At 35.1% G+C, this 27,420-nt stretch overlaps 1 protein-coding gene and 1 long non-coding RNA gene across 2 annotated transcripts in view; one reads left to right on the plus strand and one right to left on the minus strand.

Moving 5' to 3' along the window:
* LOC115213436 (constitutive coactivator of PPAR-gamma-like protein 1) overlaps positions 1–3,336 on the minus strand; it is a 49,465-nt gene extending 46,129 nt beyond the window's left edge. The window contains exon 1 of the mRNA XM_029782412.2: positions 2,347–3,336. Within this exon, the coding sequence (XP_029638272.1) occupies positions 2,347–3,064 (718 nt within the window). The 5' untranslated portion in view covers positions 3,065–3,336. The remainder of the gene's footprint in view (positions 1–2,346) is intronic.
* On the plus strand, positions 1,996–27,318 carry LOC118763893. The gene is made up of 3 exons (XR_004999652.1): positions 1,996–2,010; positions 11,335–11,337; positions 27,245–27,318. It is a non-coding gene; the product is annotated as an uncharacterized LOC118763893 (long non-coding RNA).
* The last annotated feature ends 102 nt before the right edge of the window (positions 27,319–27,420 follow it).

Genomic DNA, 27,420 nt, shown 5'->3' on the forward strand with positions numbered 1-27,420 from the left:
TTTTCATTCATCGGCTCAGTAAGAATTTAAGGCGTCGAACATAATACAATTAGCACCGGCAATTAGTTTCATTTTAACAAGGAGTTATAACCCGTTTAGAGTTAGCACAAGAATGTATTTGATTTGGTGTTAAGCAGAGTTTTTACTAAGAAAAAAAAAAAATAATAATAATTTTCTCTATCGCCATTACTGGAGCATTTCCCTGTTTCATGGCACCAAGTGGTTGAGACTAGTCTCCCCCTGGATAGGGCACCAGTCCATTAACAGGTTTCGTCCATCCGAGTTCAATTAAGTTCGAATATTTCAATAGTTACATTCCAAAGTACCAATTTACGGCGAGCTGAACTCGTCTGGCGAGAGTTAAATGTGGTCATGAAGATAACTAAAACGCAAATGTCGGCCAAACCTTAAACACAACCCACCCAGCTGCGACTGTAGTTTAATAGTTAGCAAAATAAAAACAAAAATATTACATTCCATAGAGATAAATAAAGGAAAGCTACCAACAAACACACACACACACAGGGCAATTTACCAATAAATTTCTTCTGCATATCTCATTTCAATCTTATTCGAAAAACTCAGTCTAACCCGATTACTCGTCTGAATTGTAACCATCACTCTATACCTAAGTAAAGCTACAAGAGAACTACGTAAAATGTTAAACAATTCGAAAAGTTTGTGTTTACACTTAGAAAAGGAGTGGTGGCTATCGATGCAAGAGAGGCAATGACGGGTAAACATGTTATGCACATATTCTCAAATTTACCTAAAGAAATACGAGTAGAAACGGACATAATTTTCAACAAATGGTTTTTTTATACAAAGGATTCTGTTCAAAGAATGAAATAGATATTAACCAAATATATGAGCAGTTTACTGTTGAAGAATTTTTTTCCCTTCCAAATATTTCCATGGGCAAAATCTTTATAGAATTGGACTAGAGAGGGGGGGGATATCCAAAATTGTACTTAAAACCATAACACTAAAAATATTTTTAACAAATTTTAATTCAATTCATTGATTCTAAATAAAATAGAATAACCATTACTGAACTTAAGACTTCACCATTTCAAAATATGTATAATATAAAATGCAGACGCATACACACATTGACAACTAACGTTTTCTTACAAGATAAAAGTTAATTCCTTATTCCCAAGAATCATGTTAAAATATCTTAACCCAAAATATATCACGTAATTCAAACCAAACAGCTTTAAAAATCGGCTGATCCTGAAATGTAACCGGTATTTTAACATAAACAATTTGTATCTAAGAGAACATAGTCACACTACAAGTAGCGGCTCACTATATAATTTATAATTATATATATATATATAAAATAAAGTCACAAAATGTATGGTTTAGTAAGGAGCCTTATCTTAATCTACTAATCCACCATCTTACAAGCCTAGTAAATGTTCTATATTTTAAATTCGTCAGAACTCTTTCACGCTGATTGATACTATTTAGATTATGAATATATTCATGTACATACTAAATATGTGCTCTAAGCATATGTGTGTGTGTGCGTATATGCATAACACAAACAAGAAAATGTACACGAAAAAAAATTCTTTAACAATGTAGAGAATAATGAGGGGAAAACAAGAGACGACAACTCTGCTGAAGAAACGGAAAGGACATTTTTCAGAGAAATTCGTAAATACTTCGTAATTTTATGAATTAGCAAGTTTAAATTAATAATTTTCCTATCATGCATCTTTGTATATTGATTTCTTCTGGATTCATCTTCTCTTGGGATTATTAAAAAAGCGGAGTAAAAATAAAATGAAATTCTCCTTTTAAGTAGTAAATAGTGTGTTGGTATTTTTACTTGTTAACCGTTCAACGAGTGAATTGTTTTACATTTTCATTTTACAAGGTGGGTTACTTTGCCGACAAACTGCGTCAATATTTGAAAATTTAGCCACATATACGGTCGGCTCGAAAATCTGAGAAAACAACTATGCATCCTTCTTGTTACTAAAACTTTTTAAAAGAAAAGTCAGCAAATAAATTCTTTTTCACTTAAAAGTTATAAAAAATATTGGTCAATTCCTTATGAAATACACAAAATATATATTAAATTGACTCAGTTAAATATTACGTGGAGAAATAGGAATTATATATTTAATGGATATTACTAATGAATATTTATGTTAAGTTGTATATATAAATTACAAGTTGAGTCGATTAATGAAAAAGTATAAAATTGTAAATGATGTTTTCAAAGTTAAATTTTAAAACTTTAGACATAAAGAAATTACGATTTATATGAAAAATACACGTTACAAATAGAATTATTTGGGGGTAAAATGACATAGATAAGTAAATAATTACCAAGAAGTGCTGCGAACAGACAGAATCGACTAGGATGAAGATTAAGACACTTGGCTATGTCGTCCATAATGTATTCCTTAGTTTCTAAAGAACCTTTATAGGTAAGTTTCAAGTTATTCGAAGAGAAATAGCGAGGTGGGTCAAATATAGCATACACGGAATCCTGGGCAATGATTCCTTGCAATCCATGTTCTCGGCAGTATCCGATTACTTCTTGGTGATGATCGTCCATAGAACACGCGACAGATACATTTAATTGACGAAGGGCCATCCGAAGGGCACTTCGTAAAAAAACGGGTGGGGTCCACCATACCTTTGGCGGCGGTGTACCTTTGTTGTTCACGTGCTTGGTGACTAGATTTGCTTTTTTCCTTTGATTCTGTTGTTCAGCTGACCATTCATTTAAACTTTGACTTTCAAGAGCACCGTTGAAGAAAACAACCAGCTCCATGTTGGCACTGTGGCAAGCCTGAACAAGACTTGTAAGAAAATACATCATGCGGTTCCATTGACCACCGCATACCCAGTCAGAGAAGTAACCACCGTAAAGACGATCCAAGCAACTTTCAGCATCCACCACCAAATAAAAGTGACCAGAATCGTTGAATTTATAACGTCGTTTCGGTACAAATCCACGTGATATCTTCAGTAAATCCACCGAAACACATGCGCTTGAGCAATGTGTTTCCAGAAATTCTTGTAAAGCCTTGATACCCATTTTCTTTTTGATTCCCTATTCTATATCCTCTCGGCTTTGGTTTAGCCCTAGGCAGGATGTATAATGATTTGATTTCTTCTAACCCCTTCAATACTGCTTAATCTACCGGTTAACTCATGAAGATAAGAAAATAAAGAAAAGAAAGAGACTGCAGGCACGTTATCACCATCTATATGGCTACCATGTGCACCCTCTTATCTTCTTCCCTTCCTTCTCACCGGACACAGCAACGGTGGCGCTAGTCTCACAGATGCCCGGATGAACAACATCCCATAATTGTCATGACAGTAGTAGCGAATCATTACTAACATCCGGGCTACACACCGGAAGTATTTGCCATTAAATTAAAAGCTATTCTTATTTTCAACAATTTTCTTATACGAAAATATTCTCACTTTAAAAAGGATTTCTTAATATATACCCATCAAAAATAAACAATTAAATGATATTTTTCCAAAATATTTTTTAATCTTAATATTCCATATGTTTTTTTTCCTATAGTAAATGCGTATTTAATGTTTTGATTTGTACGTTTTTTTATTTTATTTTTTAAAATAATGTACTTGGAAGTAAAACAATGTAATTTATTTTTTCCCCGAACCGAATTCTTTTTATGAAGTTTTTATTTTTCCTTTATTAAATTGATTTCATATTAAAAAAAGGAAAAACAATTTCTAGTAATGTCAAGCTAACTGAAAGTAGGAATTTCAGTAACAGTTTTTATTGCTTAACACTACCATAAATAAGATATAAATTTTTTAAAAGTTGTCCAGCGGACGCTTTATTTATTAATGCAGTTTGCAATAAGACATGGTAAAAGGGCAGTCTTATTATTAGACCATGTAACAAATGCATGAATTAGAAAATAAAATAAATTAAATTAGAGAAATGGACGAAACAGAGAACACAATTGAAAAAAATTACAAAACAATAAATAAATTATTTCATAGAAGTTGCTTATTTACTTCGAAATAATTGAAATCGTAACATGTTCGTTGTAATTATAACTGATTTGTTTTGTTATTTTTCGCTAATATACAATGAATTTATAATTATACTTTTGGAAAGTATTCTGAATTAATTTATGCGTACAAAAGCAAATATCTTAATTGAAACAGTGACATTTAAAATGGTAAAAAGGGCAGATTAGATTTTCCCAGATTTATTATACCTGTTGGAACTCTCACAAATTTTTTTCCTCCCACTACTTTGTGTTCCATTTATTGTTTATAAACATTTTTTTTCCTGCGAATTTACATCTTATAAGACAGTTGTATATTGATTATTAGTAAAATAGTATTTATATATGATGAGGGAACGAGTTTTCTTGTCAGATATATTTAAAGGTTACAGAAATAAAGACTTCTTTTGAAGATAGAAGGTCACAATTTGTTGTGAATGCATTTAGTCTACAGAATTAACCTTCAACACAACATTAAAATATTTTCTTATTCACCCTATAAGGATGAAAGGTAACGTTCACCCAGATAAGATTTCTATCTCATAAGAACCGATAAATGCTAAATAATGTATCAGGCTTTGGATTGATACTCGACTGATGTGTGTTGAGTGACCATTCTAAAAAGTGAGGTAGTAATAGTTAACTGTTTACTTTTTAAACATAAAGCAATTGTCACTATCTTGTACACTATTGAGAGGAATGAAACTAATGCTACAGAGAGGGATAAAATCAAAAGATATAGTTAAAGAGGGAGCCTCTGTATGGTCATTGAAACCTACTAGAAAAGGCAATCAAATCTCCCTCAAATGTTATTCATTTGTCTTGCAAAAGGATACTCTCTCTCTTTTACTCTTTTACATGTTTCAGTCATTTGACTGTGGCCATGCTGGAGCACCACCTTTAGTCGAGCAAATCAACCCCGGGACTTATTCTTTGTAAGCCCAGTACTTATTCTATTGGTCTCTTTTGCCGCTAATGTAATTTTAGAAACATTATGTCAAGAGAAAAAAAAGCATTGAAAAGTACCAGCTGGTTCAGGGTAAAATAGCTAAAGAACATGTCATAAAACATAATGATGACTTTTTAATAGACTAATTTCTGAGCCAACCCTATAAATTTGAAGCAAGCAACACCTTAATATGTTTTATCTAAAGAATAAAATGTAATACCAGCAACTATATATGTGATCATGAGCAAAGGGCTGGCAGTCTAATTCAATACTGGATATTCTTCAGTCTTTAAGTCAAAAACTATTTTAAAAAATTTAACAAGCAAGATCCAGTTTGTAATATATCTAAAAATTCTGGAATGGGTGAACTAATACAAAGATGTCACTTAATTATCTAGGACGAATGTACCATGGCCCACAAAAAAAGTTTTTGAAGCTGTTAACAGAACATTACGAGACATTAGGAATTGCAATTCCATGATGAGAAATGTCACAGTATTATTGTCAGGAAACTTCCGACAAACACTACCAGTTGTTCCAAGATGAACAAAAGTGGATGAGCTCAATGCTTCAATAAAGTATTCTGTATTACGGCATCATGTGAAAACACTTCAACTTTCAATAAATATGAGATCAAGGCTTTCAAGACATCAACCAGCTGAACTATTTGCAGAGCAGCTTTTGAAGTTTGGTGAAGAGAGACTTCCAATTGATGAAGAACAGTTTCTTACATTCACTCCAATGTGTAATTCAACTCATTCTGTCGATGATTTGGTGGATGAAATCTTTCCTAATCTTCTTCATAATTACAACAATACAGGTTGGATCTGTGAGCGAGCTATCCTGGATTCAAAAAATGTTGCAGTACATAGCATTAATAATATGCTATTGAATAAGCTTCCAGGAGAAATACTCACTTATAACTCAATTGACAGCGTTGTTGATGATCGGGATAGTGTTAACTACTCCTTCAAATTTTTGAACTCACTAGAACCACCAGGTACAGCTCCTCATTATCTTCAGCTGAAAAAAGGGACTCCTATTGTGCTATAACATAATTTGTCCCAACCAAAATTATGCAATAGTACAAGATTAATTGTGCACAAACTTGTGAGGAACTGCATTGAGGCAAATATTCTCACTGGTTGTGGCAAAGGTGACACCGTCTTCATTCCTCACATACCAGTTATACCGTCTAATGTCCCATTCCAGTTTAAATGGTTACAGTTTCCTATCCGAGTTTCTTTTGCTATGAGCATTAATAAAAGTCAAGGCCTAATACTTAAAGTTGCTTGATTGCAACTTTAAGAACCGTGCTCTTCACATGGCCAACTTTGTTTAGGAGCATCATGCGTGGGAGCAAAAGCAAATCTTTTTGCTTATGCACCCCAAAATAAAACAAAAAACATTGTTTACAAAGACATATTCACTCTTAATGCAACATGAATACTCCAGTAACTTATTTCCCCATCACTATCATTACATTCAAGAATTACTACATTACCTATTTCAATGAACTGTATTATATAATTGCCATTACTGTATTGATAAATATCATTAAAAAGATAATATGATAAACAAACAGATCAGGATAGTGTCAACTACCCCATTAATTCTTTAACTCACTACAACCACCAGGCACAGCTCCTCATTATCTTCAGTTGAAAAAAGGGATTCCTATTATGCTATTACATATTTTGTCTCAACAAAAATTATGCAATAGTACATGATTAATTGTGCACAAACTTCATTGACCCAAACATTCTCACTGTTTGAACCCCTGAAATAAAACAAAAACATTGTTCATAAAGAAATATTCATTCTTGATGCAACATGAATAACTTCATTTGCCATTACTATCATTACATTCAAGAATGAGTAAATGACCTATTTCAATGAACTGTATTATTTAACTGTCATTACTGTATTAAACTGTATTAAACAATAAAACAACAGATACATCTCACTTATTATTAAGGCAATGCAGGCACTCACAAACTGGTAAGAACAATGTCATTAAATGTTCAGCTTCGATATTTATTGGTCAATGTTTGCCAGAAAGAAAATTCCAGAGAATTATGTTTGAAAAGAAGTACTGGGAAAAAGAACTGACTGCAGTGTCTGGAAGTAAGACATGATGAGTGTGAATATGTGGAGAACATGAGGAAAATAAGAGACGGATAGTGACAGCATGCTGTTAGCTAATTCAAAAGAGCAGAATCCATTGTAGCAAGGGCAAAAGAAACAACATAAGGAATTTGTATATTAGAGAGTTAACGATCGTAATGTGCTGGTGAGTAAATCATTGCCTTTTGGTCAAATTAACTTCTTTTAGATGTGTTCTAAGGTGTTTGTAGAGGTGCATGGCCTAGTGGTTAGAATGTTGGAATCATGATCATAAGATTGTGGTTTTGATTCCCAGACTGGGCTGTGTGTTGTGTTCTTGAGTAAAACACTTCATTTCATGTTGCTCTAGTCCATTCAGCTGTAAAACAATCTTGTGACAGACTGTCATCCTGTCCAGGTGGGGGATATATACACCACAGAAACTGACCTTATAAATCTTTATGGCTTGAGGAAGGATCTTTATCCAATCCTATATGTTTAAAGTGTTTATGTATGTCAAATAACAGTACTGTCACTTACATATGAGTAATACTCCAATGTGGATTTTGAGATTTATAGAGCTAAGCATATAATAATTGCACTTATATTCTAAATTTTCAAGTGATTGAAGTGGGGAAAAAAGCCCTTGATAAGATTTGACCACTACAAGGTTCTGTCCCTTTTTACAACGTAGTGGCTTGTGTGCCTCAATGGCCTTGAGAAGTATGCCAGCAGAGTTCAAACTTCTGGTGGGGCCTCCCATATTGGAGAAGTTACAGGATAGAGGTCACACTAATGTGGGCCACTTCTTTTCAGGAGTAAAAATAGGTTTGTGTAGGGCCAACACCCCTACCTTGAAAAAACAAAGTTATAGAAGCATTGATGACAATTCAAAACCAACAAAACCTGAAAGAGAAAAGCCTTCCCTAAGGAAAAGGCAACTGCTAAGCATTTTGTCCAACTTTGCTCACGATTCTATCAGCCCACTGCCTTATGAACATATTAGGTAATGTATTCCTAGTTAAACTATTTAGGTGGTGAGTTGGCAATTAGAGCAGTGGACAGAGTGTTAGTATTTGTTCCATATCTAGGCACTATGAGTTCAAATCTTGCTGGGGTCAACTTTACTTTTCATTCTTCTGCAGTTTATTAATAAAGTGTTAGTGAAATATTAAGATAAATTCTACACCCTCTCTCTCCTTTCCACTCTGCTTCTTTCTCTTGGAATCAGTTATGGTGTGTTGTAGAAAGATTCATGGGTGATCCCTCCCAGTGCCCATTCTCCATAAATGGAGAATTTACCATAACCTAGAAACCCCTTCTAATAGAAAAACTAATGAACTACAGGAATCATCTAATTATAGACTTATGTGCAATACAACATGGAAGAGAAGAATATAAGAGATGTAAAATTTCTAACCCCCCACCAAAAAGCCCTCCAAAAAAAAAAAAAACATATACTAATTGTTATAAATGTATCTGATTTATGAAAAAAATATTGTTTTACAATATATAGAATGTGAAGTCCCCAGTGATATCTCAATGTTAAATGGAATATGAAACATACCTCATTGATATGATCTATTTGGAGATCCTATTAAATTTCATCTGTTTACCCCACATGGATGTAGGATATATTAGAAATAATCTTAGTTTTCTATTATACTCCATTCAATTCTAGGATACTTAATAGGAATTACACTTGACTATAATATTTTAATAGCACTTTATTTTATCAACTCTGGAGAAAAGGAATGACAAAATTGATTTTTGCGAAGTTTAAACTCAGAATTTAAGGGCATAACTAAATATGGCGAGCATTTTATCTGAAATTCTAATGATTCTACCAAATTGTAGCCAAATTTTCCCCAAACTACACTGCCACTCTTTGGAAAAAGACAAACTGGATAATGTAGAAAAAACTGGCAGATGATGCACTTACTGATAGTTTACTCTGAACCACTTTACTTTTCATTTACCATTGAACTTGCTACAATACATAAGTTGACCAGACCTGTTAACACCACCAGCCATTTTCATCAAGCATCTCATGAAGGAAACAAATTTTGCTTTCTATGCTCTTTCTTTCACCCATTTACCCGCTTCCCTTTATACAACCTTACACTGGACACATTGTTTACACAGAGAAATTTACTCAGTTCAGTGCGTCTAGCTTAGCATTTTCAGCTTATTGTACTTGCTATACTCCCAACCATTATCCCAGACTCTAGCACCAGCCACTCTTAGTCTCTGTGCTTCCTTCAAGGCAAATCATCAGCAATCTTCTTCTTGTCTCTTGAATTGAAAATAACAGTTTTTCTTAGCTTCATTCAATGAAAATTGATTGATACAGCTAACTATATATTCAAACTCACTTAAATATGCAATCACAGGTATTTGCAATCCAGTACTGCACTGCTTTCTGATGCACCTGAGTATGTATGCAATTCTGTAGCACTCAGTATTTAAACTTATTTGAATGTATGCTATCTGGTATTGTACCATATTCAGACACTAAAATTTGTATGCAATTTTGTACTGTACTGTATTCAAATTCATTTGAATTACACTTATACTGACATATACAACAGTCCAGTTTTTCTTGCCAGATTCCTAGAATGCTTATTTGTAGCCTAGCATCACATTTATTTTTCAATGTAAAACATTCCATGTCAGTACACTTAGATCTTGATTTCTATCATTGTTACATAACAATTTATCTGATGAGGTAGGAATGTAACAGGTGTATACTTTGAGTTTATTTGTAACTTGTGTCTGATCAGTAAATTCTATGTAAACAACAGCCAGGCTTTTGAGGAATAATGTCACCACAGATTTGACCTATCAGATTTACTATGGAGTTTATAAAAAGTGACCGTTGAAAGAACTATATGGTAGAGACAGACAGGAAACCAGATCACAGTAATGCATTCATGTCAGGTGCTAATGAATATCAGCTGATACTAACAACCAGACCCACTAAATATGAAGAGTCCGTAATATGAACAGTTTAACTCCTACTAGCTTAAGCACTACATTATGGCAGCTGACCCTACCTCTCTCTCTCTCTTTCTCTCTCTCAGTAACTCTATATCTCTTTCACCTACATATAACTACAGAACCTGTCCAGCTACTTGGAAAAACTTCCTTTCATTACTCTGACATTCTTCATTGGATGGTTGTGTCTAATACAACTTTTAACAATAAGCATATGACAAATCAAAAACTTTAACTTCTCTCATTCGTTCATCTAGATTTCCATTTATCGCATTGTTACATGGGTGACCAATCTTCTTATTGTTAAACTGGTGGTCATATCATCCATATGTTACAATAGTATTGTTCTTAGCTAAGCAAGAATCATATGATTCAAGTCATGCTTCTATGGCACAGAGGTAAACAAACTGTGTACCAATCAGATTACACAACAATAACAATAAGTAATTGTAATATTCATACCTATCCCAATGAATGACAGGAAATAAATTGTTGTTTCATAAAGAAGAACTATTCAGCAGATTTAACCTCAGTGTATGACTGGTAGTTATTTTATCAATACTAGAATTTAAAAAATAACCCTTCTATCTTTTTTTCTGTTGATGATAAAACTTAAGACTTAACATATTATATACTGTAGCTGTCTTGTCCATGTTGATCGCTATCATCATCATTGTTTAATGTCCACCTCCCATGCTGGCATGGGTGGGACAGTTTGCCAGGAGCTGGCCAGGCAGGGGCCTGCATCAAATTTCTGTAACTGTTTTGACAGGATTTTTACATTTGGATGCCCTTTTTAACACCAACCACTCAACAGAGTGGACTTAGTGCTTTTTATGTGACACAAGTACAGGCAAGGTCAGTTTGGGCAAGGTTTTTACAGCTGAGCTGGAAGCCCTGCCAAACACCAGCCACTTTACAGTGTGGGCTGGATGCTTTTTAAGTGGCACCCTTACTGACAGGGTCACCAAGTAACTTGCAAGACAAAAATCATTTGCAAGGAGTGGGGGCATTGGAATAGGTGATCTTGTGTCAGATGATGAAAGGCTATATTGAGACAGAGAGACAGAAACAGGTGTCTTGCTGTAGACAAGGTACAAGGCTACCCAGCCAGCTAGTCAGTCAGCCAGAGAGAGAGAGAGAGAGAGAGAGAGAGAGAGAGATAGGTATGCTGCTCCTAGGAAATACATAGTTACCCAACCTGAGGGCGGTGCAGGAGAAGGAGAGAGAGAGAGAGTGGGAGACAGCAGGATATAGATGGTAGCAAAGTGCTGGGCATACTCACAATGGATGGGGGATCAGAGTATAAATGGGATGAGTAATGGAAGAGAGAGATATAGATGATGGCAAGTGTCAGGGCATACTTTTGAGGTTCAAAGGTCATAATATAAGTGGCAGGATATTGTGAAAGGCATGGGATTAGAGAGTGCAGAGGGGGTGGAGAAGTGAGTGGTGAAAACCTAGGTATATATAGAGTGGGTGTGGGGCTGCTGGATAGCAATGATACAGCAAAATAGGGCCTTGAGGACAGGATTGGGGAGTGAGAGGTAGACATAGTGTATGAAGGAGGAAATGTGAGGAAGAGAAGAGATGTAGAAATGTAGATTGCTTTGTTGGGGTAGGGTGTTTGAAAAGTTTTCTTTTTAATGTGTGGGTGGAACACACAGGTTGGGGGTTAGTGGATAGCAATAACATGATACAGTGACACAGAGCCAAGAATACAGGATTGGGGAGTGGGATGTAAGCATAGTGCATGAAGTGGAAAAAAGAGAAGAGATGTAGAGATATAGTTTGGTTTGTAGTGGTAGGGTGTGTGAGAAGTTTTCTTGCTAAGTGATACAGATGGTCAATTGTCATTTCCTCCGTGAGGCCCAACATCCTGAGACTGGTTCTTATCACTTCATCCCACGTCATCCTGGGTTTCCTTCTTCTGCAGGTACCATCCACTTTCAGTGACAGGCACTTCTTTATGCAGCTGTCCTCATTCAGACACATCTCATGTCCAAATCAACTTAGTCTTCTCTCTTGCATGCTACATTCGATTCCTCTTATGCCCAACTTTTCTCTCAATGCATTTACACTTTGTTGTACATGTGCACTGATGTTTCACATCCAGTGGAGCATACTGCCTTCATTTCTCTCCAGTCTTCTGCATTCAGAGCCCATGGAGTATAGCTGTTCACACACAAGAATCATATAGTCTACCTTTCACTCTGAGAGAGAGTTCTTTTGTTACCAACAGAGGTAATAGCTCTCTGAACTTCCTCCATCCTATTCTTATTCTAGAAACAATACTTTCAGAGCATCCTTTACCATTACTAATTTGGTCACCTCGGTGACAGAAACTATCTATAACCTCAAGAGAGCCTCCTGGGCATTTGAGAGAATCTAAGTCCTGTGTGCTCTTCATGCTTATTGTTGCTGCATATCTGCCACGTACAAAGATGATTTTATCCGTTAATGTACCTGTGATTCCACTGCACGTCTTATGTGTCCTTAATTTACACTGGGTGTAGCGAATGTAATTTCTTCCAACTCCTTTCCTATATATTGAGCAGGGCCATTTACCTGATGGAAAGAGGGTTTTATCTTCTTTCTTACTAACAACTTTGGTCTTCGCTAGGTTAACTTTAAGGCCCTTTGATTTCAGGTTTTGTTTCCATACCTGGAATTTTTTCTCCAATTCTGCTAAAGAATCTGCAATAAGAGCAAGTTCATCAGCATATAGCAGTTCCCGTTGGCACCTAGTCTTGAATTTCTCTGTTATGGCCTGGAGGACTATAATGAATAAGAATGGGCTGAAAATTGGGCCCTGGTGAACCCCTACCTATATGCTAAATTCATCACTGTATTCAGGGCTGACTCTCACCTTACTGACAGCATCACTGTATATGGCTTGTACAACTCAAACAAGCCACTTCTCTACTCTTAACTTCCTTAGAGACCACCATATAACAGAGCAGGGAACTCTGTTGTAAGCGTTCTCCAAGTCAATGAAGGTTAAGTAGAATCACTATTGTAGCTAGGGTGGGGGGAACAGTTGGGGCAGTGCACCCCAGGTGGGACTTTTAAAGGGGCAGCACTTTTGGGTCTGCTGTAGGCATTATGTGTTCTTTGTGAGTTCTGGGGGTGGCAAACAGAAGGGCCACCCCGGGCAGCACACACTCTAGCTATGCTAGTGAGTACAATGGCTTACTTTTGGTCGAGTACTTTTCCTGCAGCTGTCTCACTATGTAATAATACCCAAAGTTAGTGATGATGAAGTTCATATGTCTGATAATTGATCAAACAGACTTGTGATCAAGGGAAAATTATACTTGACCGTCTTGCTTTTTTCCCCTTCAGATAGAGTATATCTAAGACTACATAATTCAATGAGTCCTTTTTAAAAAATTTTAGTGAAATTGCAGGGTGTGATTGAGAGAAATTTGGCTATTATTTTTAATTGGATGAGAAACTGCATAGAGTTTTCTTTACTGACAATGATGAATGATTGCTGGTAACAATTATAAGAAAATTTTTCTATCTCTTTTGTTTTTAATTTGATGTTCTCTCCAGGACAAACCTCAAAGGACACACCTGAGATCATAATGACTGTGGCCAGTACAATGATACACTTTTGCTTTACATTACTCAAGGGTATCGCAAATGCAGGAATTATGATTTAGAACACAAAGACAAAGTGAATAAGCTTACAGAAACTTAATTTCGTAAGCAGGAAACTGGTTTTATGTTATCAAAAATATTGTTCTTAAACCACTTCAAAGGAGGTATTTTGTTTCAGCTATTTCAGGTGTAAGAGATTCTCTTTAATGCATTAACATTAATATCTTTATTAGTTTACGTGTAGAATTATTATAATGGAAAAGGTTTGTCTTCATACATCGTACAGTACGCATAAATACCCGAACTACCTTGTTACAGGAACAGGTTACAACTTCCGACTAATTGTAATGAAATAAAATTTGAACAAGTGATTTGATATGTAAATGTAGTTATGAAAGAGTTATTTCCCTTGTTCTACTATTACGATTTCGGTCTTGTAAACATATCTTGGCTAGATTTCTTGCATCAGGGAGAATAAAATATGATAAGAGGAGAAGTGAATGAGAATAAATGAAAACTGAATAAATTTTGTTGAAACTCTAAATTCATTAACATTTAGGCGTTGATGATTTACAAAAGAAAACAAAATCAAAGAAAAAATTTACCGATTGAAAGGGTGTTGTATGGCAAAATCAGTGGAGAGCTGAAAATAATAATATTTAGTTACATCCCTTCCACTCTATGTTCAAATCTCAGTGGAACTAATTTTGCCTTTCATCTTCCAAAGTGTCGATAATATAAATACTATTATTACAAACTGGGTATCTATAAAATTAGCAATGCTTTTCCTGCATCCTTCAAAACTTCCAACACTACACCTGATTTTCTCCCCTCCATACACACGCAAGCATGTATCTGACTCATACACTGCTTACTTTCCAGACATTAGTACATTACTGCATATACTTTATACGAACTTTTGAGAAGTTGTGGTGCACCTAAGCACTGTATACAATAATTTCATTATTATTATTATTATAAGGAATCATTATTTTACTTTTTTAAAATAAAAATGTATGATGTGGTGGCATACTCTGAAATAAAAGAGAATCTAGAAAGTAAAGAGCAAGAGGAAATGCTGCTAAACATTTTGTCTGATGCACTAGCAATTGTACCAGTTTACTGACTAAATGGTTTCAAATTTTGATATGAGATTAGCAATTTTTTAGGAGGAAGGGCTAATCCATTATATTGACCCTGGTGCTCAACTGATACTTATTTTAATCAACCCAAATAGGCTGAAAGGCAAGGTCGATCTCAATGGAATTTGAACTCACAATGTTATGAGTCAGAAGAAATACCACAAGGCATTTTGTCCAATGCTCTTACAACTCGGCCAGCTCACCACCTTGGAACATGTGGAAATGTGAAACCCAGGAAGACATGGGACGAAGTACTGAAGGATGATCTCAGGAAGCTGAATATTTCAGGTGAAATGACAAAGAACCAAGATACCTGGCCATACTCAAGAAAACCTGTACCCCGTAGCAGAAGTGTAAAGACTGATTCTTTTGATTGTATAAAGCTCCCATGCAGTGTCACATAAAAGTGCCTGTGCAGAAACATGTAAGAGCACCCATGCGACAACATGTAAAAGCACCCCTGTGGTAACACGTAAAAGCACCCCGTGGTGCCACATAAAAGCACCCATGTGGTACTATGTAAAAGCATCCAGCATGCTCTGTAAAGTGGTTGGTGTTAGGAAGGGCATCCAGCTGTAGAAAGCATGCCAAATCAGACTGGGGTCTGGTGCAGTGAAATGTCTCTAAGCATTTCATCTGGTATGCTAATAATTCTGCCAGCTCACTACCTTTTTAGCAACAATAGTAATGAGTCTTTTTATATTGGCCACAAGAGCTACACACAAAACAAAAAGGATGATACAAAACAAAGGACAGTGGGAGATTTACATGTAGCATGTGTAAACAGTAAAACAATAGCAATTAACAATAAAATATTAAACAATAAAAATTCCTCAAAAACTCCACCTAAGGCCAACCAAAGAACCTTGCACATTCTGAACACCCTGGCCACCAAGGTCACTTCATGCAGGCACCTGTCTCTTCTTCATTTCTTTCAGCCTATAGGTACATGCTCAGAGTAGACCCATTCACATAGGACATCTTTGCTACATTCACTAACTTTTCAGCAAAATTACTGGGGAGCAGTACTTCCCTCTCTAACCAACACTTTTCAAGTGGAGCTTGAAAAAGTCAATGAGAACTTGCTTGAAGAGGACTACTTCTTATATCATAACCACCAGGCAGAAGAAAATTGCCTGCCCTGTCTGGCCAAAAGAAAGCAGTGGAGCACTCCTAACAGTGAACTTGGCTGTAAGCCAACTATACTGTCTTTGGAAAGAAAGAATTAAGGAATATCTTTAATAAAGGATATTAGTAGTTACCAGTTCATTGAAGAATTAAAGAATATACTTAGTGAAAGATAATAGTGGTTATCACTGGCATGATCAGGGAATTACGGAAATCCTTAGTAAAAGATAATAGAAGATCACAGTTCCATTGTTGTAGGATCAAGGAATATCATTAGAAAAAGATAAAAGAAGTTACTTGTTCCATCTTTGAATAGAAAATTAACACATGTCACAGGAAACGTTGTAAATCTCATAAAAGAACTTGGTGAAAATGTGGTGCAGAAGTAAGCCAGCAGCTTAAATAATGAGTCACTTTCCTATCGGATACCATACAAAATGAAATCTTAGAGGCATATGCTCATAACACCCTAAATGAGATCAGATAAAAGTTTGAAGATTCCATGTTTATTGGAACTATATGTGATTGTTGTGACATGAAACAAGAATCAATTATTGTTGTTATGTTTCTGAAAACCAGGATGTCCATGAAGATTTTCTCTTGACTAGACTTTGGAGACACCAACTAAGGTTATTCTGGATGTTTTTTGTTGCCTAAACATTGAGCTGGAGTCAACATTGTGTTACTTTTGCCTTTCATGGCACATGTACCATGATCAGGAACATTTCAGGCATACAAAAGAAACTAAAGACGTTTCCTGGTACATATTTTGTTCAGTGTGGAAACCACTCTCTGAACCTTGTCCTCCAAGAAGTTGGATGAATGGTTGCCATGGCCACTGATGCATTGAACTTCGTTCACCAATGCACCATTCTTCTGAAAGAGCAATGTTGAAGCTTTTGTGATGAAAATGTCATCATGATGCAAGCAGGCGTCTGTTGCATCAAGCGAGAGAATGTTCAGCACACTTTGTTGTTTGAAGACCCGACTCCGTACCACAATGATGCAACATCGTTTGATACACTGTACTATAATGCATGTGCATAAAAACTTGTGCAATGAAAACACTTTGAAAAAACTTTCATCACCAAAACAAAATAGAACATTTTTTGGAATGATTTCAAATATTACTTTTCCACGTATAATTATAAAAAATATTATTATACCTGTGTTTGTTTTGACATTAAGATTGAAAACAAATCAGCTTTGTTTGTAAAAAATTTTGAACCTGAGTTTGCACTCTCTAAGCAAATTTCATTCCTGGGTCATTGCCCTCATAACACTATACAATCTCTCAAATCTACTGCAATTGGCACTCTGTCCAAAATTGATAAAGGTCATTAGATTCAGGCATGTTTACACTTTAACCCCTGTATTGAAGCAGCCATTGATGCTTAGGGTGGATTCATTGAATTGGTGTGATAAAAGGATTCTCAAGATTATTTGTATCAATTTGTTTTCAAATACAGCTTTTCTTTGATGAGCAATGCATCTTTTTCTAAATTCATGCAAATGACCTCAAAAAACTTAGGTTCCTGTATATAAACCTAACTACATCTCTTCCTGCATATACATATCTTTCCACCCCTGTTCCTGCAGCCCAATACCAATTTGTCATCTCTCTCTCTCTATCCTGTCCTTCCCACTGCCAACTGTATCATTGCTCTCCTATGTTCACTATTCACTGTGTTCTCCTTCTCCTCCCCTCTCACCCTTTGCACTCTTGTGAACTCATTGCTCACTCTGTCTAATTCTCTGTACCATTCCATTTACATTCACTTCCTTGTACTTTGATGGTACACCCTGGCACAACAACACCATCTTTTCTAACTCTCCCTCTGACTGGGTTAGCCATGTATCTCCTCTACAGCAAAACACTTATGTCCCTCTATCATAGTTTAACCTTTCATCACCTGGAATAGTTCTGGTGCCCATGTCTGATGATTCTCATCTGCTACAATTTATGTGTACACTTATATGCACCAAGGCTAATAAAGTAGTATTTGATGTTTTAACAAGACACCAATGTTAAGTTAGTTATAAAGATTGCTTTTTGGTACTAACACTGCTTCCATTACTAATAATTATATTTTAATAAGCCTGCTGGTTATTTGTAACATCAGTGACTGAATAGACACTGAAATACCCTATATCATAGCAGCCCTAGGGTTGCTGGTGCCCTGAACTTTGGCGCCCTTACAAGTATAATTTTTAAAATGTAGATTAAAAAGTAGACTAAAAAGTTCATGGCACCTTGGGCAACTGCCTGAGTTGCTGGTATCTTGAGTCAGCCCTGCATGGCAGTGAGATTTGGCTGGTATGTAGTGACTGGATGCCTGTAACTGAGGAAGTCCAGTAGACTGAAATCACATGATCTGAAAGTTCCATCGCCCACATCAGACAGACCTCATCTGCTATAATTTAGGTGTGTGCTTTTATATACCATGTGCCTATAGGAGAGGACCCCTCAAGGGTGCAGTATTCAATGTTCTAACTAGACATCCATGTTAAGGTGGATATGTATGTATGTATGTATGTATGTATGTATGTATGTAAGTATGCATGTATGTATGCATGTATGTATGCATATATGTATGTATGTATGTATGTATGTATGTATGTATGTATGTATGTATGCATGTATGTATGCATGTATGTATGCATATATGTATGCATGCATGTATGTATGTATGTATGTATGTATGTATGCATGTATGTATGCATATATATATATGCATGCATGTGTGTATGTATGTATGTATGTATGTATGTACGTATGTATTTATGCTTGTTTAATATTTCATCTACAGGAGTTATGGTATGATAACTACTGTGCTGATGATGACTGTTAAGTTAGAAACATATGCCCATAAATGTCCTCATACATCCAGATAATCAGAATGCTTCTTCTCTTTTATAGTCTGTCATTTTTGAAGTTAATATTTCCTCCCTTTAAGACGGCAAGCTGACAGAATCATTAGCATGCTTGGTAAAATGCTTGGCAGCATTTTGTCCATCTTTACATTCTGAATTCAAATTCTACCAAGGTTGATTTTTGCCTTTCATCCTTTCGGGCTCAATAAAATAAAAATACTAGGTGTACACTGGGGTTGATATCATCGACTTTCTCTTTCCCTGAAATTACTGGCCTTGTGCTAAAGTTTGAAACCAATATTTCTTCTCTTTCTCAATTGGAGTTGGTTGCATATGTCATAAGGCATTTCTTTACTCTTCTATTGAAAGAAACATAATTTTCATAAATGTAGAATTTCTCTTGTATCGTATTTCATATCCCTTCATTTGTCTATATTGTATGTGGACGCACACACACACACACACACACACGCGCGTGCACACACACACGCGTGCGCATGCACACACACACACACGCACACATAATGCCTATGTGATCATGTGTGCATATATATATACATGTATGTGTATGTTTGTGTGTGTATATATATATATAATATATGTATGTATATCTACTATATATATATATAAATGTATGAATGTATGTGTATATATATATCATACATATATCAAAAATTAATATATGTTTATGTATGTACATACATGTATATATATGCTTGAATCTCTCTCTGTCTCTGTCTCTCTCTCTCTCTCTCTCTCTCTCTCTATATATATATATATATTATATATATATATATATACACATATTTACACACACACACACACAGACAAGCACATATTTATACTGAAATTGTGTGTGCTTTTTATTAGCATTTAAAATGATTTGTTACAAGAATACATTTGGGAATTGTAAGTCTTTTTTTAGAAAACTATTATTGGAATATTTCAGAAAAAGCTTCAGATTATAGGGATATTTCCAACCAGAAGAAATATATAGTGAAATGAAATATATTTATTTTGAATTTGTTTGCATTTCTGCAAATATCTCTAATGCCGTTGGAAAAAAAAAATATTTAGATGATAAAAAAAGGGGACAATTTTGGTGCTGTTGTAAGTTTGTAATTGTTTTTGGCAAAAAAATATTCATGTAGATTTAGAAATGATGGAGTTGATATCCAGGAATTTTTATTCAATAAAATGAAATTTATTTATTTATTATTTATATTTATATTTAGAGAATGTTTTCAAAATGTTTAGAAGCTGAGTGTTTTTATTTCAGAAATATTGAAAAAAATCATTAAAAAGCTAATTTTATCCATTTTGGTAAAAAAAGAGAAAAAGACAATGACTTCACATTCATATACACATAAGACATTTTTATGAAATAAAAGAGCCTCAATTTTGCCACATTGCACCAAATATGAAAAAGAAATATGGATAACAGTTATTAGTTTTCTTTAAAATTATTTTAAGTCCCCGTAGGAAATAGGACCTTCATGAGCTATAGGCTCATAAGGCCAGTTTCCCAGATTCTGTAGTGATATATTCCTCCTGGATAGGATGCCAATCTGTCACATGGTTACTCATTTTTGCCAGATGAGTGAACTGTAGCAGCATCAAATGTAGTGTTTTGCTCAAGAACACAATGTGCCACCTGGTTCAGGAATTGAGACTACAATTTTATGATCATGAGTGCAATGCCCTAACCATTAAGCCATGTGCCTTCACATGTTTTGATATAATGTGTTAATAGCATAATTTTTCAGAATACAATATACTTTAAATATGGTTGATGTGTTCACTGAATTACATACGTATCCATGTGTAGCAGGAATATTGGTAGAATCCCAAACATCAACTCATTGCTTAGAAATTGAACCCAAATCACTGTGCTCAGATGTAAAAATAACTAAACACCAAAACGGGATTTTGTTGGGGACTGATGACATTGGCAAGCAGCTAGCCATACAAGTCTCTTACAAATATATTAAAAACTTGTTTTTATCAGTAACTGGGGTTTATCAGTGAAAATACAATAGACTCATTAAAATCTCAGTTGTCATAAACAATAATTTTAGGATAAATAATGTATAGAAATCTTATTAATGATTTTGTCTTTGGTGCCTTTTCTGTGACAGACTGTCAGAAATATAAGGATGGTTGTCTGGTAACAGACCAGTAGTTGTGACACAGCTAAAGCCAACAAACTGCAGGAAATTATGCTACAAAATTCAATGGCTTTTACAATCCACTATCAGTACTAACACACAAATCTCCCCAAGACACATCTCTCCCAGACACATCTCTCCCAGACACATCTCTCACAGATACAACTCTCACATGGACTGATGTACTTGGTGTAATCATTTTTCCTGTTTTTTGTCACAGCGACTTTTGTTAATGCTAATATTCTATTTAGAACTTCACAAGTCAGGCTTTCAATCATGAAGTTGTCAATTCAATTCCTGGACTGGGCTGTGTTGTGTTCTTGAGCAAGACACTTTATTTCACGTTACTCCAGTTCACTCAGCTGTAGCAATGAGTTGCAATATTACTGGTGCCAAACTGTATTAGCCTTTGCCTTTGCATGGGCTGGACTGGAGCAATGTGAAAGGAAGTGTTTTGTTTAAAAACACAATGCATTGCTGGTCTGGTAATCAAGCCCACAATCTTGTAATCATGAGTGCAACACCCTAACCACTGAGACATGCACCTTCACACACTAGTGGGTGCTGAAAAGTTCCAGGTTGTGAGTTAGAGGAAAATACAGGAGAATCAGTTAATTAGGATTTTATTCAACATATTCCCCTCTCAGATTCACATTTATTGCAGCAGTCTTTCAGTTTTTCTAAGCCCTGTAAAAGAATTTGGAAGTTTGGGCCTGCAACCAGGCCTTTCACAATACCCTTAAAGCCAGGTATTTTTCAGCACCCCCTTGTATATAACAGACACACACACTTAAGTATAATAAATATTACAAATTTTATTTGCATGCACACAAGAGAATAACATGAGCTAAGGGAGCCTCTTTGTGGCCATTTGGCCTACTTAAAATAGCAATAAATTTTCTCTTAAATCTCGTACCCTACCATTTTAAATTAAAGATAGAGATGCAGTAGGAATATTTGGCAGTCCCAAAACACCTAGAAATCAAAGTTAGATCACTGTATCTTATGCAGAAACAACTAAAAAACACAAATGCGATTAGTTCAATTATTGATGAAGTGAGAAAGCATTGGCCACTAAAGATCTTTTGTAGAACAGGATCTCATTGACAATTCCATCTTTTGGCACTGTTCTTGTTTTAGAAATAGCTTTAAATAGATCTGTTTTTCTGTAAACTAGTAATTTCCATAAGAGAGTAGAGGCACTTGCTTTGAGCCAGTCTTCTTCAAGTGTGATTGTAGCAGTCAAGACCAATGGATGATGATGATAATGATAACAGCAATATATTTCTTTACTGCCTACAAGGGGTTACACACAGAGGGGACAAACAAGGACAGACAAATGGATTAAGTCGATTATATCGACCCCAGTGCGTACCTGGTACTTAATTTATTGACTCTGAAAGGATAAAAGGCAAAGTCGACCTCGGCGGAATTTGAACTCAGAACGTAACGGCAGACGAAATACGGCTATGCATTTCGCCCGACGTGCTAACGTTTCTGCCAGCTCGCCGCCTTTGATGATGACAGCAATATTACCACTGACAGTACAGCTTCAATCACCTAGTTGCTAGAGTTGCATCATGATAACTACGGTATTTTTCTTGATATGCAAAACATCACAAACTGGTGTAAACATTCTTTTCTATTGTTTATTACTATAATGTATTATTTTGTTCATGTTTTAACAATATTTTTGTATTTAAAAGGATTTTGTGTTCTAGCATCTACCACTCAAGCCAACCAAATCATTACACTGGTGATATTAAATAAGTCGTCGAGCTGGCAGAACCATTAGTACTCCTCCAGTACTGTTCTAACCTTGTCTACAGAATTCATATTTTTTCTGCCCAAATGGTTTTACAGACTGCAGAATAAATGATAATCAGATGGGGCAATGTCTGGCGAATATGGTGGGTGGGGCATTGTTTCCCATTCAGACTGCTCCAGCTTTTGGAATGTCATCCTTGCTGTATGTGGCCTAGCATTATACTGATGGAAGAATAAGTTTTGTCTTGAAACCAAAGATGGTTGATTTCCAATGGCATGCAGACGTTGATGAATGGTTGAATGACCAAATCCAAGCTTCTCTGCTAATTCCTCAACAATTACAATGGGATTTTGTTCCACCAAGGTTTGCAGGACGTCCTTGTTGAGCTCTACAGATCTTTCACGATGTGGTTTGTTTTCTAGGCTGTAGTTTCCTGCTTGGAATTTCTGGAACCACTGTTGACACTGGCTTATGCATTTTGTCTGATCCCCATATACTGCATTAATATTTCTCGTACCTGCCTTTATTAAACACGTAAAGCAAATATATGCTGAATATGCTCCTTTGTTACTTCCATTATAGCTTTGAAAAAAAAACTCTTTAAAATCAAACTGCACTCTTCAAAACTTGCACAAAGATTAAGTAGAAGTAAAAATTACTACCTGCTTTTATAGCGAGTTGATGCAGGTAGTTTATCCTATCCCCCATTGACTTTTAGTTCATGCAATTGAAAATACTGCATTATTTATGAGATGACCCAATACAGTGAAAAATATTCATAGTTAAAAGATTAAGTCAAGATCTTGTTAAAAGAAAATATCTATAAATCTTTAATATTTTTATAATTTTTTTTACAATTGTAATAATTTTCAAATGTCTACTAATCAATCCAGTATATACATATGATGGGAAGAAAATATTGATGGAAAATATAAAATTATTCATATGTTTATGTGTGTGTGTGTGTATGAGTGTATGTATGTGTGTATGGAAGGCATTTATGGAAAATACCTGTGCAGGAATTATTTTGGAAAAATATAAAAAAAAGAAGAAACATTTACAGATCATAAATTATTATTAAGAATAGAAAATACTTCAGTGTGGGGTATATATATATATGTATATATACCATTTGTATATGTATATATATATATATATATATACACCATTTGTATATTTATATATATATATATACCATTTGTATATTTATATATATATATATATATACAATTTGTATATGTATATTTATATTTATATATATATATATATAAATATAAATATACAAATGGTATATATATATATACATATATATATGTACATACATATACATACATACATATATATATATACATACATATATACATACATATATATATATATACACATACATATATATATACATATATATATATACACATACACATATATATATACATATATATATGCACATACACATACATATATATATATATATAATATATATATATATATATTATATATATATATATATATATACACATACACATATAAGGGAGTGCTGAAAAGATCCTGGCTTTGGGTAAAAGAAAATACTGGAGGACCAGTCAATTATATTTTTGTTCAACGTATTCCTGTCTGAGATTCACACACTTATTGCAGTAATTGTTCAGTTCTTCTAAGCCCTGTAAAGTACTCAGAAGTTTGGGCCTCCAACCAGACCTTTCACAATGCCCTTAAAGCCAAGATCTTTATATATACCCTTTGTATATATATATATGTATTTATTGTATAAAGGAATTAAAAAAGAAACTGTGTGCAGCAAAAATAGAAAAAACAAACATCATATGCCGCCAGAAGTGTGAATAAGAACTTGGAACAAAGAATGATATTATAAGAATTAATAAGATATTTTTTCTTTACTTTTAAATTCTTTTCTTTGTAAATTTTTCTTAGTTTTTTTAAATTTGTTTCCTTGTTTTTTTTTTTGTTTTAATATAAACCATTGCAACCATATATGGACAATAATTCACTGCCTTTGATTGATAATATTTAGCTGTGGCAGTTATTGTAATACAATGAAAAAGTGTAAAAAAAAAAAAAAGAGAAAAAAGAAAAAAAGCCAAAAAGAGTAAATCTCTTAAACTCTTGCAACATATTCTGTTTTAGTTCAAGTATGTGCGTCTCTGAAGTAGAGGTGATTTGGATGAGTTTGTGTGTGAAGTTCTCACTGAATTAAATTATAAATACATACACTTTTATTCCATATGCATACATATGTGTACTTCTGTGTGTGTATGTAAGTGTGGCTGTGTGTGTATGTATGTATATATATATACACACATACACATATATATGCATATATTCATGTATGTATGTATGTGTGTGTATACATGAGTGTGTGTGTGTGTGTGTGTGTGTGTATGAGTGTGTGCATGTGCATGAGTGTGTGTGTATGTGTGTGTGTGTGTGTGTATGTGTGAATATATGAGTGTGTGTATGTGTGAATATATGAGTGTGTGCATGTGCATGTCATTCATTTGTTAAATTGCTTATCATCCATTTTTCCATGCTAGCATGGGTTGGGTGGGAATTGATTTTAAGGCAGGATTTTGTGTGGCCGGATACTCTTCCTGTTGCCAATCATCACCTATCTTTTTAGGTAAGAGATTATACATACATATGTGTGCATAACATCAGAACATTTCTCCAATCACCTACATTTTTGCTTCAAATCTTGTCTCATTTTCTCTCATCTCCTTCCCAAAATACTTAATCACATCATCTTTCTAGCCTGCTGCTTTCATCTCTGATTCATTACCCATTGTTTAACAACCCTACTTTCATTCCACTTCCTACTACCAACCCCTTGAAGTTACACCATCCTCACTCACTCTTCCTGTCTTCTTATGCATGCTATCCTCAAATCCACCCTTTCTCAAATCAGCATCTTTAACTGTGACCTTTCCATGGCTCTGCTCCACTTGTCACTCACACCTTGCTTAGCCCATCTTCTACTTCATTCACCATCTTAACTAGTGGCGTCTTGACCTCCTCACCTCCATTAAGGTAGGCAGATCCGACTTGTTACCCCATCCCAGCCCTCCAGCAGCCATCATACTTTCCCACTCACCTTCTATCAATCTTACTTTCACTTCTCACTCTCCAACTTCTCTGCTTCCCTCTTCTCATTCCACCACACACCCTTTTCATTCCACCCCTATCACACACTCACCACCATTGTCATCCAACACTCATCCTCTTCATCCCACCTCTATCACCTTCTCTTCCTGCCCACATGCCCATTATTATCCCCTCCCTTCTTGTTAGCCAATCATCCTTCTGGGTCAGGATCTGTGTTTCATATTGTGGACAATCTCCTGTGATGAATTGTGAACCTGAACTGAAGTTGAACGGTTCTTATGCTGCCTGAAACTGAGCTCACTTTGCAACAGCTCTCTTTCTACACTGAACAATTTTGATTGCTTTGTAGATCTGAGCCATTGACTATCTACTGAACCCTAAGCCCATACCAGACCAACACTCTAGAGTGCTTTGTTAAGGCCTGCTGCTGCACATTAGACTGCCGTAATTTTTCAGAAGATCAAAATGCTTTACCGGTCTACAACCACCCTCTTAAACTGCCCTCTACCTTCTGGTACCATCTGCTGTCAACAATGCATCTCCACCAATTGTCAACACATCACTTCCTCCAACCTACTTCTACCACCATTAACCTCATCAATTGTACACTTTACACTTTCACCATTTACTTTTCTCCCCCCAGGTACACAAACCCAACAACCTTAGCTTCCCAGTTACCTTTGTCTGCAATCGTCTTACAGAGCTTATCTTTACCTAAATTGACACCTTATTCTTCCCTCATGTCTGCGTTTCCTTCCCACATCCCTGACACCAACAATGCCTTCGACCCCTTCAACTCCTTCACTTTCCCTACCCCTGCATTCTTTTCATCATGGACATCATTTCTTTATATACCATCAACTCTCGTGGTAAGGATCTCTATGCTTTGTGTCAATTTCCTGACCTCTGCATCACTTTTCATCCTAGCAACTCTACTCTCCTTTACCTGTTTGAACCTCTACTTATCTTTGACAGTTTTTCTTTCATGGGGTATACCTATCAACAGTTTACTGGAGTTACAATGGACACAAGAATGGGCCCCAATGAGGCCAACTAATTTGTTGGCTATGTTAACCTCTGAATATTTCCCCAGTTCCCTGATCCCACTTCAGAATTATAAGGCCATTATGATGTAGACTGTGTCAGCACCACCCCTTTCGTCTGTGAAAATATTAACATTCCTAAGCACAGAGTGTTTATTTTGCTGGATCTCTTTTTCCTCCTTATCATTATCCTCCTTTTACTCACACACAAACACACACATATATATATGTATGTGTGTATATATATATATGTATATATATATATGTATATATATGTGTGTGTGCATATATGTATATATATATATATATATATATAAGGATTTTATCCTTTATATATATATACTGTTCAGTATCTATGCGTTGAATAAAATTCATCTTTCTACTTGGTCTACACTGTATATATATATATATATATATCTACATACATGCATAAAGACATACATATACATACATATGTACGTACATACATAAATACATGTATTCATACATACATA

The sequence above is a fragment of the Octopus sinensis genome, linkage group LG6 (genome assembly GCF_006345805.1).
Source record: "Octopus sinensis linkage group LG6, ASM634580v1, whole genome shotgun sequence".
NCBI classification, from domain to species: Eukaryota; Metazoa; Mollusca; class Cephalopoda; order Octopoda; family Octopodidae; genus Octopus; species Octopus sinensis.